General features: G+C 46.9%; 1 protein-coding gene across 3 annotated transcripts in view; it reads right to left on the reverse strand.

Annotated features, from left to right (window-relative positions):
- LOC140392851 (ephrin type-A receptor 8-like) overlaps positions 1-13,055 on the reverse strand; it is a 667,123-nt gene that overhangs the window by 265,669 nt on the left and 388,399 nt on the right. For all 3 annotated transcript variants that reach the window (XM_072478584.1, XM_072478583.1, XM_072478585.1), the window contains exon 4: positions 6,219-6,374. In XM_072478584.1, the coding sequence (XP_072334685.1) occupies positions 6,219-6,374 (156 nt within the window). The remainder of the gene's footprint in view (positions 1-6,218; positions 6,375-13,055) is intronic.

The following is a 13,055-nucleotide window of genomic DNA, read 5'->3' on the forward strand; positions in this document are numbered from 1 at the left end:
ACAGTCGGAATATTTTACGGACAGACAAGATTGCGTTCCTGTCAGGTGCACTGCGTTCTTGATTCGGAAAGTGTGTTTCTAACAGTTGGATCGCGTGCCTGGGATTGTGCTTTACCGTCTCCCACGCAAAAGTCCGAACAAGGGGCCTTGTCGGCATTTCACACTTCATCCAGATCTACAGAAATGTGGGAAAGTCAAAAATTGCATTGTTTTAAGTTATTTGTGGTTCTATTTCGCCTTTGAAAGGCTGAGTAGAAGATTTACTTTTTAAAACATACTGTGTGCTCCATTTTAAATGTTCCCTCTATTTATTTAATGTCCCAGCAAATTGAACAGATCAGCCACCTGCTCACAGACAGGCCTCAGTTAGGCTGCACTATATTGATCCACACCTAGTGACCCAACCGTTCTGTCTGCAACAAGCCTTGAAACACCGCTGGAACTTTCTCCAACAGTCCAGCTGGCATTAAAATAATTGAAACCCGACAGTGCAGAGGTCTGCACTGACCCTCTGAAAGAGCACCCTACCTAGGCCCACTCTACCACCCTATCCCCGTCATCATGTAACCTCGCCTAACCTGCACATCTTTGGACACTAGGGGGCAATTGATCATGGCCAATCCACCTAATCTGCACATCTTTGGACACTAGGGGGCAATTGATCATGGCCAATCCACCTAACCTGCACATCTTTGGACTGTGGGTGGAAACCGCAGACACAGGGAGAATGTGCAAACATCACACAGTCAACCAAGGTCGGAATCAAATGCACCCCTGGCGCTGTGAGGTAGCAGTGCTAACCACTGTGCCACCGTGCCGCCCCATTTGGAGCTAAATGGGTTGGGGGTAATCAAATGCAGATCTTTCAGTCTGCAGGGCAGGATTGTGGAGTGTTAACTACTCCTGTCAGACATCTCACGAGCGCCAGAGTGTCTCACTCCCCTCTCCTCGTTCTGACATGCCACCGCTGTATTGCTTCCACCGGAATGAAGATACAGTCTGTGACTGATCATATAATAAACGGTTATTATATTGCAATTTGATTAGTTGTGTATGCGAAGCGTGGATGAGAATAGAATGGACAGATTCATTTCAAATTGATCCGTAATGTGCATGAAATTGTTGGAGAAATGCCAGCGAGTTTATGGTAAGTAGATGCTAGTCCGACACTCAACTAAAGCAACTTAAATTGACTTATGTTAATAAGAGGAAAAATCCTGTCAGTCTGAGTTGACTGATTTCTCATTATTCTTCAACTAACCCAGGCCTGACTCACTTCTGAAGCTTAGGAAACCCTCTTCATGATGAGAATGCTTTGAAAACTGTGCATCATCTGATTTCCTTTAAGTGTGAAAGTGCTGTTAAAAAAAACACGCAAGAAATGAGAGAATCCGGCCGAACATTGGGATGTGGTGAAATTGATCATTCCTGGCATTGCAGGATGGGCAATAATGAATCAGTTTGTCTACGCTAATTTCAATCCCGGAGAAAATTGGCAAGATTGTTATGGTGCAGAAGAAGGCCATTCGCCCCATTGGCCCATGGTGGCTGCGCCGGATGGAAGAGAGAGAACAATTTACCATTGGCTGTTTTTCACAGTCTTATACTGAACTTTAATGCTGGAACAAATGTTTGCGCACTTTATATATATATATATATCTATATGTTTTTTGTAAACTTAGAATACCCAATTATTTTTTTTCCAATTAAGGGCCAACTTAGCATGGCCAATCCACCTATCCTGCACATCTTTGGGATGTGCGGGTGAGACCCACGCAGACACTGGGAGAATGTGCAAACTCCACACGGACAGTGATCCGGGGCCGGGATAGAACCCGGGTCCTCGGCAGCAGTGCTAACCACTGCACCACCGTGCTGCCCTAGTTTATACATATAATATATATATATATATATATATTAACACATTACATTTATTTATGTGGTTATAAGCAATATAAATTGTCATACTTTGTCTCAGGTGCCCTGATCTTCCTGGACAATACATGACTGCTTGAAAATGACTGGGCTGAAGTGCATTGAATTCTCCACTGCTGTCTCTTTGGAACTAACACTTGAATTCAGTCCCATATCCCACCTGGTTGACAATTATGCACCTTCTGAAGTCGCCTAGCCAACCCGTCAGCTGTACAAAATGTGACAAAGAATTACTGGGGGAGGCGATGGCGCAGTGGTATTGTTACTGGACTGCTAACCCAGAGTCCCAGGGTAATGCTCCAGGGACCCAGGTTTGAATCCCAACACAACAGAAGGTGAATTCAGAATTCAATATATTTTAAAAATCTAGAATTAGGAGGCTGATGATCACTATGAAACCATTGTCAAGTGTCGTAAAAACTTATCTGGTTCACTCATGTCCTTTAGGGAAGGAAATCTGTTGTCCTTACCTGGTCTGGCCTATATGTGACTCCAGACCCACAACAATGTGGTTGATTCTTAAAAGCTCTCTGAAATAGCCAAGCGAACCACTCAGTTTAAAGGCAATTAGGAATGGGCATCAAACGCTGGCCCAGCCAATGAGACCCACATCCCGTGAAAGAACTTTAAAAAAATCAGGTGTGGTTGTGTGAAAATGCTCCTGAGAAAATTGTATTGTAATTGAAAAGAAATTACAACTGGGTGGGACAGAATAATGGAGTTTCGAAGTTTGACAGATATTCTGATGGAATATTCCAACTGCACTGGGCTTGGAGCAAGCATTTATGCAAAAGTTTACGAGAAAAAAAATCAGACATGATGGGTGGCAGCAGTGGGCTCGATGAACTAAATGTTACTTTGATATTTTGCTGTGAACAATTCACTCAAATTAGTTATTGAATCTTACACAGAAACAGCTTAGAGCAAACTCCTACTGGCGTTGCTTTTTGTGTGAGCTGAATATTGAACACCATTCGTGTTATATTCTCTACTCTTTTTAATCACCTAGTTTTATTATTTATTATTTTTTATTTATTAGATCCACTAAAAAAGTTAACATTCAATGCAGCATAACAGAACGGATTTGGGAAATAAAGTTGTTCTGTATATTATGTTACGTGCTAGGAATTAATGTTCACAGCTGCACTTGAGCCTGTAGCAGGCTGCATGGCAATATGAAAGATAAAGGGTGCGATTTACCGGGGGAAAATAGGGCCCTGTTTTGGGCGCGAATAGTGGGCGGTTTCTAGGAGCTTGCAGCACCGAGAACGACCTCACTATCAAACGGGACTTTGTTTTTTGGGAGGGGAGCCTCTATGGGGAACTCCCTGTCGAGGCTGCACTTACCTTCATGACTTAGCTCGTCAGTGCAGGAAGAGATTGGGCGCTATTTTTAAATGCCACCCTGAACTCTTGACCCGTCACAGTGGTCTCCGGACCCCCCAACACCCCAATTTTCCAATTATGGGTACTCGAGCCCCCCTCACACCATCTCATAAGGGTAGGGCAACCCCCCAGGCCCGATCCCCGGCACGGTCAACCTGGCACCCAGGTACCTTGGCACTGCCAGCCTGGCACCCTGGCAGGGTGGCAGTGTTAGGGTGTCCAGGTGGCACTGCCGGGGGTGTCTAGGTGGCAGTGTGAAGATGCCAGGCTGGCATCATAATGCCAGGGTACCACTCTGCCCAGAGCCCAACCACACGGAGACCTTCAATCGCCTGGGAAACCACCCCAAGTGCCATTACGCCTGGCCCCTGTTTGTGGAAACCACTGCTAAGCGATGTCTCCCAGGGGTGGACATTCAATCCTGGGCCTTGGGATATTCTGGCACAGACATATTTAAGTGAAGCTAACTGTTCACTTAAATATGCAAATCTGGATCCTGCCCAGTGAGGGCGAGGTCCAGGTCGCGACATCTCATGGATCTTGTTAGATCTCGCAAGGTGTCCCGATAGTCACAAATCCCGCGAGAGTCAGGCACGACGAGGCCATACAATCATGCCAAAGAGTTTCTGATCTTTTGAAACCATTGTTGATTATCATAAAAACCCACTTGGTTCACTACTCCATTTTAGGTAAGGAAATCTGCCATCCTTACCCGGCCTGGCCTACATGTGACTCCAAATACACAGCAATGCGGTTGATCCTTAAACGGCCCCTCTGAAATGGACGAGCAAATCACTCAGTTCAAGGGTAATTAGGGATGGGCAACAAATGCTGACCCAGAGAGTGACACCTACATCCCATGAAAGAAAAATGAAAAAACATCAGCACTGACGGCTTACTGTTACTTTATTAAAGTGGTAGTGGGCAGCTTAAACCTCCTGATGATGGGCAGGACATGGGAGCTTCAATTGGCTACAATGTAAAACCTGACACCAACTTCCAGTTGCGTGGTGGTGGATTTGGGCACGTCCGGGTGGCTGCTCTGGAGCGGCGGCGAGGTCGCTGGTTTCATATTTCAGGTGCTGTTCCTCACATTTTGACAGCCATTTAAATCCGTCAACTGTGGGCAGTGTTTGAGCCAAGAGCTGCTGGATACAGGAGCAGAAGATCACCCTCCCTCTGGGCTCCTCGAGCAGCCACCATCGGCTGACAACCCCAGAACCAAAGGTGCAACCACTTCCAGTGCCTCCCCCCCCCCCCAACCTCTCCCCTCCCAACGGCTGGTCCAAAACCCCACAGAAAGTGCTCAAAGTTTCCTGGTCGCCAATGATCCTTAGCTGTGGCCTTTGGCAACGGACGTTACTGTGCGGCTGCCAGCCACTTGCTCAATCTGACTGGCTGCCGGGCATGAACCAGAATCAAAGAATGATAATGAAACAATGCCAGTTAATTGACATGATCTCTGCAGTGATGCCGCTTCCGGGTTTTGCTCCTGCCCACTGCCTCATTATTGGGGCTGAAGTATCAATGTTGGAGTGTTACCCCTGCTGGCATAAAGTTGAATGTTGAATTCCTGAAGTTAGACTCAGCTGGTGTCTGTCATCATTACTGTTCCCAACTTTTGTGTGGAAATGGAAAGGGATCCCAAAAAAAGAACTGTTGAAACAGGAACAAAATCCAAATCCAAATCATAAAGTAAAGCAGAATTGTCACAGCTGGTAGTGGGACCTTGGCTAAAATATGACAAGTATCCCTGCACTAAACTAGAAATGAAAAGGAAATGTTCATTCACTGTGGGTAAAGTGTTTCTGAATCTTCCAAAGATGTTGCTTATTCAGGCAGAACTTAGGTGACCTTGAAAGCACCTGGACGGACATTAGTTCAGAAGATGCGTCACGGACATAATAACAACACAATTTAAAATTTTCCCCAGAGCAGGTGGGGAAAGAGTTTAGCAAACTTAAAGTTAGGGAGTCGAGGGTGGAATGGATGGAGAGAAGAGACGGGAATAGAATGGGGGGTGAGGAGGGTTGAATGGGGGGAGGGTAGAATGGGGATAGGGGAGGGTAGAATGAGGGAGGCGAAGGCTGAATGGGGGAGGGTAGAATGGGGAGAGGGGTGGGTTGAACAGGAGGGGGAACAGAGGGTCGAAAGGAGGAGGGGAGGGTTGGATAGGGAGAGTGGCATGGGGAGGTTTGCTTCGAATGGGGGATGGGTCGAATTGATGGAGGGGAGGGGGTCGAATTGATGGAGGGGAGGGGGTCAAATTGATGGAGGGGAGGGTTGAATGGGGGAAGGGGAAGGTCGAATGGGGGAGTGGAGGGTTGAATGAGGGAGAGGAGGGTTGACTTGTGGTTTGAATTTTGGGAGGTGAGTCGAGAATCGAATGGGGGAGGGCTGAGTTGAATTGGGGAGAGATTTGAGGGCCAAATGGAGGAGGGCAGGGCTAAAGGGGAGGGGAGTCAATGGTCGAATGTGGAGGTGGGGAGGGTAGAATGGGGGAGGTGAGGGTCGGTAGGGAGGGGAGTCCAGGGTCGAATGGGGGAAGGGGAGAGTCGAATTGGGGAGGTGAAGGGCCGAAAGGGGGGGAGAGAAGAGTGGAGGGTCGAATACGGCATTTCCTTGGTCAGCCTTTTGTTGCTGCGAGTATTTATAAATGAGACTGGTGGAAAGGAGAGAGAAGCAGCAGGGCAATAAATCTGTGCAATCTGTTTGGGATTTACACATTTTTGAAGTGTTTGGCCATGGAGAGTTTGTCAGTGCGATGTAGAATATATCAAAAGGCCCAAATTAACGAAACAATATCAGCTGAACATCAGCAATTTCGCATCATTGATTGAATGAAAGAGGCAGAGACTGGATCGCAATTGTTAGCCAGCCCTGGTTATTTTACTCACTGGTACAGGGTGCAGAGAGAAGGTCAGAAGCAGATCGGTAATATTTGGTATCGCACTGGCAGAAGAGAGCAGCCATCATCTCAGAGTGGCTGTGAAGAGGGCATTTAGCACAGAGCTGGTCTCCAGAGCTCGATTTGAAGAATCCAGGCTCGCAGGCTGAAATAAAATTAAATGTATATCACAATATCATCCTTTGACAAAACCACCAATCACCTCAATTACCCATTTCAATCAATCTCAGAACACTTTCTGCTTCAAAAGGCTGCTGCATTTTCATTGATTAATTAACATTTTATCAGAGTAGCAAGTCTGTGGAGACCTGTGAATAATTTGTATCTCCATTATGTATTTAAACAACACGCTGATTCCATTGATGATTGTTTAAATCTCCACAGGGCTGAGCATGTGTTCCTTTAAGTCTGCTCCGTACTGCAAGTTACTGTAGGCCGAGCGTGGGAGTCAAAAAGGGGAGTGGATTCACACGGAGGTAACACTGGCTGACTTCAGCAGTGCATGGCTCAGAGTAAATTTTGAAAAGAAATTCCATTAAAGGGGCAATTTAGTGTGGCCAATCCATCTTTGGGTTGTGGGGGTGAGACCCATGCAGACACGGGGAGAAGGTGCAAACTCCATACGGACAGTGACCCGGGGCCAAGATCGAACACGGGCCCTCGGCGCCGTAAGGCAGCAGTGCTAACCACTTCGTCACCGAGCCACCCAGACTCAGAGTAAATGGGACACACTCCAACTCAGCCAGCCAGGCCATGTCACAAGGCAAAACAATTTATTCTCTCAGCCTCCGATAAATCCCCGTGAGATTAAGGAATTTCTAGATAGTCGATTTTTCCAATCCCCAGCCCAGTGGTACAGAACTCTAAAGGGGGGTGGGGGGTGGGAAGGGGGTGGGGAGGGAGGTAGGGGGGGGGGGGGGGTGGGGGTGGGGGGGGGGGGGGGGGAGAGGGTTAAACCTGGAAGAAAGATGGAGAGGGTGCTCAGGCACATCAGTAACCACCGCTGAACACCAAGGCTCACAATGTTAACTCCAGCCACGTCTTCACCAGATGGATAATCCACTACTGTAGAAATGAGGCAGAGGCTTTATTAACCTATTTTAAATTCCACTAACCCTCTCTGTTGGGAATGATTGGAATACCAGTGGGGTACGATGGAAAATCATGCAGTTCTGTAGCTACCTGGAAAGATAGGATAGTTGATGGGATCACCTCTGGGCTATTTCGGGGGGAGGGTGGGGTGGGGAGGATTTGAATTTGAGGGTGAGGGAGTGAGCCCATGGATGGGGAAATCTAAGAGAAGTATAATAAACATAACTATTGGGGACTTTTCAGGCCTTGGCTCTTCTTCCCGCCATGCTAACCTGGTTTAAAAACATTTTCCCACCCTGGCCATCAGTTAAAAGCGCAGTCAGGGCCCAAAGCCGTCATCAAAACTTCATATGTGTGTGCAATGTAAACATAAAACGCTGGATAAACTCAACAGGTCTGGCAGCATCTGTGGAGATCGAAACAGAGTTCACAGTCGCTGGGAGCAGAGTTGAATTGAGTCCAACGTCTTAACCACTTGGCCATCTCACTTGTGCGAGACAGTGACAGAGTATTAAAACATTTTTTTTAGAGTATCCAATTATTTTTTTTTCCAATTAAGGGGCAATTTAGCGTGGCCAATCCACCTAACCTGCACATCTTTGGGTTGTGGAGGTGAAACCCACGCAGACATGGGGAGAATGTGCAAACTCCACACGGACTGTGACCCAGGGCCGGGATTCAAACCCGGGTCCTCAGCGCCGCAGTCCCAGTGCTAACCACTGCGCCACATGCCGCCCTTGACAGTAACAGAGTTAACGGTTCAAGTCCGTACAACCCTGCTATGGACTCAAAATGTTAACTCTGTTTCTCTCTCCACAGATGCTGTCAACATTTTCTGTTTTTATTTCAGATTTCCAGCATCTGCAGTATTTTGCTTTTATACACATGCGGCGCCTGCTCTTGGAAGCTGCTTTTTATCATCTGAACAGGTTAAAATTGAGAACACTGAAAGCTCTCCGCATGGTACCTGGCTGATTTCAACAGGCCTCACAGCGCAACAGTAGGATTACGACTGTCCCCCTCCATGAAGCTGTCCTCCCTGACGATGAAGACAAGCATAATGGAGATTTCAGGGAACAGAAACTTTCCTCCCAGTTCCACAAGACAATCAATCAAACAGCTCCCCTCCACCGGCTGTGGTAACTTGGGCAGGCATCGGAAGAGGAACAGGCTGTTCCCCAGGGTTTGTGATTAAACCAGTAACCATAGCGATGAGACAAAGCTTCTGACTTGTGCCAGTTTTGATCTGAGAACGGCTGTCCTGGTCGGGGGAAAGTTGGAACGGTTTGATTTTGCTTTGAAAGATTACGAGTTGCATATCTCTGATCCTGAATGGAAGACTAACGGCAGGTGATCAGTCAGTGCCTGGGTTCTGTTTTCACAATCTGCGGATCAATTATTCATGAGAAGAGTCAAAATATTTAAACTGCAGCAAACAACTCAAAATGATGGGGGGAGGAATCGCTGGCTGTTTGATTTGTGTTGTGTGCGATTGATGGATGCACAAAGCTTCCTCCTGTCATCTCCACATGGCGGTCAGGGAACAGACTGAAACATCAGTCATAACCAGCTCCTCACTTTCACTACATTACATTCCCACAAACCAAAGAAGATTCAGGCGCAGGTTGGGAGAGATACATTCTCATTGGCCAAGATTTTTAGAATGGCAGGGTCATCCTTCCCGCCATCTGAAAAGTTGGCAGAGAACACATCTCCGCTGGTACTGCCCACCCCGCAGCGACTTCACATTCCAACGACCATTAACTGGCTTGAGACAAACCTTCCACCCCTCGCTTGTGAGGAAGTTTGGCCTCCAAGGCTGCAGTGGACAGAGCCAAAATCCAGGGAGTCCAGGACCAGGTAAGTGTGGGAGCTCAGGGTGGGAAGGGGGAAGTGAGGCCCAGAGGAGTGGGCGGAGGGAGCAGACGTGTTGGTAAGCTGGTGATGGGTGGGGGCTAGGGAGCCCCCGTTGGAGTCAGACCTTTCGAAGGGTGCGCGATGTTAAAGCAGGGCTGCTAATTGAGACAACCCCCATCCCTGAACTGCTCCCCCCAGCCTGAAAATTAAGGCTAGGTGGGAAACGCCTCTTAAGTGGACAATAATTGGCCATTTCAGGCTTTGATTGATACAAAGGTCAGTTGCAGGCCTGAACTTCGCCTGTGCAAGCGGAATATTTTCATCCCAGAAAGTGTATGGTGACCCTCCCTTCCCCCTCACTGAGAAAAACCGAGTCATTCTGGAAGGCAGAGCAAAGATAAACATTTTAAGACACAAGGGAACATGGCAAGGCTGAATGGCATTTATTTTAATGCAAGGAATCTTACGGATAAGGCAAGTGAACTGAGAGCATTGATTAATATTTGAGAGTTTATTGCTATCACAGGGACTTGGCTGAAGGAGGGACAGGACTGGTAGCTCAATAGTCCGGGATATAGAATCTTCATGGTGGGGGTGGGGGGGGGGGGTTAAAGGAGGAGTCAATTACTGCAGTGAGGAGAGATGACCTGAAAAGTGTGAAGTGATGGATTTTTTTGGAGGACTAACAATGCAAGGAAATGCACAATGAATGGTAGGACGCTCGTAAGTCCAGAGGAGCTGAGGAATCTTGGAATTCACATCCATAGATCTCTGAAGGCAGCAGGACAGGTAAATAAGGTGGTTAAATGGCATATGGAATACATGCCTTCATTAGCTGTCTTCCAAATTGAACCTTCTCCATTTTGGTTGGTCACAAGCCAGGGTCACCCATGAATTGTTGAGTACGTTTGACGTCTTCAGGGATACTTTGAGGACATCCCTAAAGTGATTCAACTGTCCTCCTGTACCTGCAGCTGGGCTCTGAGTCGAGCAGTTGCTTCAGGAGTCCGGCTCAGACATACAAGTGACATGTCCTGCCTAGCAGAGCAGGTTCTGAGTCATTAGTCCCTCAATACTGGGCAAGTTGGCTTGGGAGAGGATGCGAAGACTACCTTTCCTGTCACCGGATTTGGAGCATCTTGTAAAGGGCTTTAAGGTGCCTGCTGTGGGTTGCCCAGTTTGAGTTAGCTTCCAACAAGGTACCCCAGAAGCAAGGAGCTTTCACAGAATCCACTGGGGAAAGGACGATACGCAGGGACAGAAAGCAGGTTCCAGAAACTATAGAAGAAAGTCCCAGAAACCAGACAGATGGGCGGAAGCAAATTCCAAGAAACGCTTCTGGTCAAAGAAGCAAAGAACAGGAATCTCGGGGGGGAGGGGTGGGGATATCCTGTTCAGTGAAATCAAGAGTGAGGGTCAGAGAGAGAGAGATGAAATGAAATGAAATGAAAATCGCTTATTGTCGCAAGTAGACTTCAATGAAGTTACTGTGAAAAGCCCCTATTCGCCACATTCCGGCGCCTGTTCGGGGAGGCTGTTACGGGAATTGAACCATGCTGCTGGCCTGCCTTGGTCTGCTTTCAAAGCCAGCGATTTAGCCCTGTGCTAAACAGCCCCTAAACAGATTCCATGTTAAATACAGGGCTGTAAAGTGTAGACTTGGAGATATCGGCTTGCAAGAAGCCAGAGATCCAATGCGACCCAAAGGTTAATACAGTCTGTGAAACAGTGATGTGCAAGATTGCATGGGAGCTTGAGTGCCTGTGACAATCCAGAGCAGAGGAATATCAAAAGGAGAGGTGGAAACCCCAGAGTTGGATCCTTGATGAAGGCATCCAAAAGTAAGCGTCCTTTGGGAGAAGATTCCAAGGCACAAAATTCAAGAGCGGAGATTGGAAACCCTTGTGTGGAAGTCAGAGTTCCAGCGAGATCAGTTAGCTCACAGTGAGGCAAACTTTGAGGGGGAACTGATGAGAAATCAGCAGAAGTTGTTTAGATGGAGTCTGCCGCTCTGTTTGAGGGTGACCATATTTCAGCTGTTGGTTTACATGGGCTGTGTACCTCCTGTGAATATTAGAGGAGAAGGTAGATTATTGTAGCTTGTGTTATCCTTACAAATCTATATATATTTGTAATGTTATAGCTGTGATGAATAACCTCAGCTGGTACAGGAATTGAACCTGCGCTGTTGGCCTCACTCTGCATCATGAACCAGCTGACTAGCCAATTGAACTAAGTACAGCAGTAATATTAGTTCGGGATCGTAACACTATTGAGTTTAGTCTCACACGAGAAACCTCTGATGACGGTCTCAATGTTTAAGCGCTTCAGAAATGTGACTGGAGGAGGGATTTAGAGAGGCTGCTGCTTACCTCATCCTGTCCAGCACGATTCTTGGGCGGGATGGGTTCTCCGGTCTACAAGTTGTGTTTTCCTGCATGGAGCGCCCCTGCCGGCAGCGGGATTCTCCATTCCCACAGCTGGGCAATGGGGTTTCCCATTGTGGCCACCCCACGCCGTCGGGAAACCTGGGGGGTGTGCTGCCGGTGGACTGGAGGAGCCCACCGACGGAGAATTCGGCTGCTTATTTGGTAAGACCCTGAAGCTGTCTAAGCAGTTGCCAAATTGGAGATGAGGGAATGTTCCTTTAACCATTAAATTAAAAGCAAAATACTGTGGCTGCTGAAATAAAATGAGAAAATGCTGGAAAAATCCAGTAAGTCTGGCAGCATCAGTGAAGAGAAACAGAGTTAATGTTTTGAGTCTGAATGATTCAAGCTGAATCAACTGGAGATATTAAAAACACCATTTCAATTAACGGCACTTACAGAGTACAAGAGATAGAACGTAAGCATTAAAGAGTCATCAGCGTACTTTGCATGAAAAAAGACGGCTTTGCATTATTAAGTGGCAATTATATGAAATTGAAGACAGAAAAAGTATTTTCATAATTATCTGTGTTGTGCGACCAGCGATCAATGCATTTTCCAAGTAAACCCATTACCTATGATCTCTGTGTATCTACTGCATAATTCATAAAATAATGACTGCATTATCTTAAAAGCTGCAGTGGGAGAGAGGGAGTGTAAATGAGTGTTTGCTTTGACAACTTAATCAACGCAATTTAGTCACAATTGTCTTTTGCTTGAAGGATTTGCTTATTAAATACTCTGTACGTTGGTAATGTTCCATGTAAACTCTGGCCCTAGTCAAGACTTTAAAATGCTGACACAAGATTAGAATCAGTATTGCAACAATGGATCATAATATTGAGGCAAATATTTGGACAACATATCTGCTTGTTGAAGAGTCGCAGATTTTAAAAGCTTGCTTGGCAGCTTACGGTATGTGTGTGTGTGTGTGGAGCCGGCTGATAGATGTGCACAGATTTGATGCAGGGTTGCTCGTGATTTGCTTTTCTCTGTGTGAGGAAAGAGGCTTTGTTTGCAGCATCACTGTTTGCTTGGGGGCATTGGGGCTTTCACAGTGGCTGGTGTTAAGCGCAAGCAATCGTTCAGCCTGTGCACAAGATGGTGGTTTTGTTTTGGCATGGGTTTGGAGATTGGAGCACGAGAGCAGGGCTGTGGGTTCACCTGGATACTGCAGAAGCGATTATCAAACAATGTTTGACACGGAACCAAATAAATAATAATAACCGCTTATTGTCACAAGTAGGCTTCAATGAAGTTACTGTCAAATGCCCCTGGTCACATTCCAGAGCCTGTTCGGGGAGGCAGGTACAGGAATTGAACCCACGCTGCTGGCCTTGATCTGCATTACAAGTCAGCGATTTAGCCCACTGTGCTAAACCAGCCCCTGTAGAAGAGCAAGAGTCTTTTCATAGAAGTAGGTTTTAATTAATGGCTGGCCCTCTCCG

The sequence above is a fragment of the Scyliorhinus torazame genome, chromosome 16 (genome assembly GCF_047496885.1).
Source record: "Scyliorhinus torazame isolate Kashiwa2021f chromosome 16, sScyTor2.1, whole genome shotgun sequence".
Taxonomy (NCBI): Eukaryota; Metazoa; Chordata; class Chondrichthyes; order Carcharhiniformes; family Scyliorhinidae; genus Scyliorhinus; species Scyliorhinus torazame.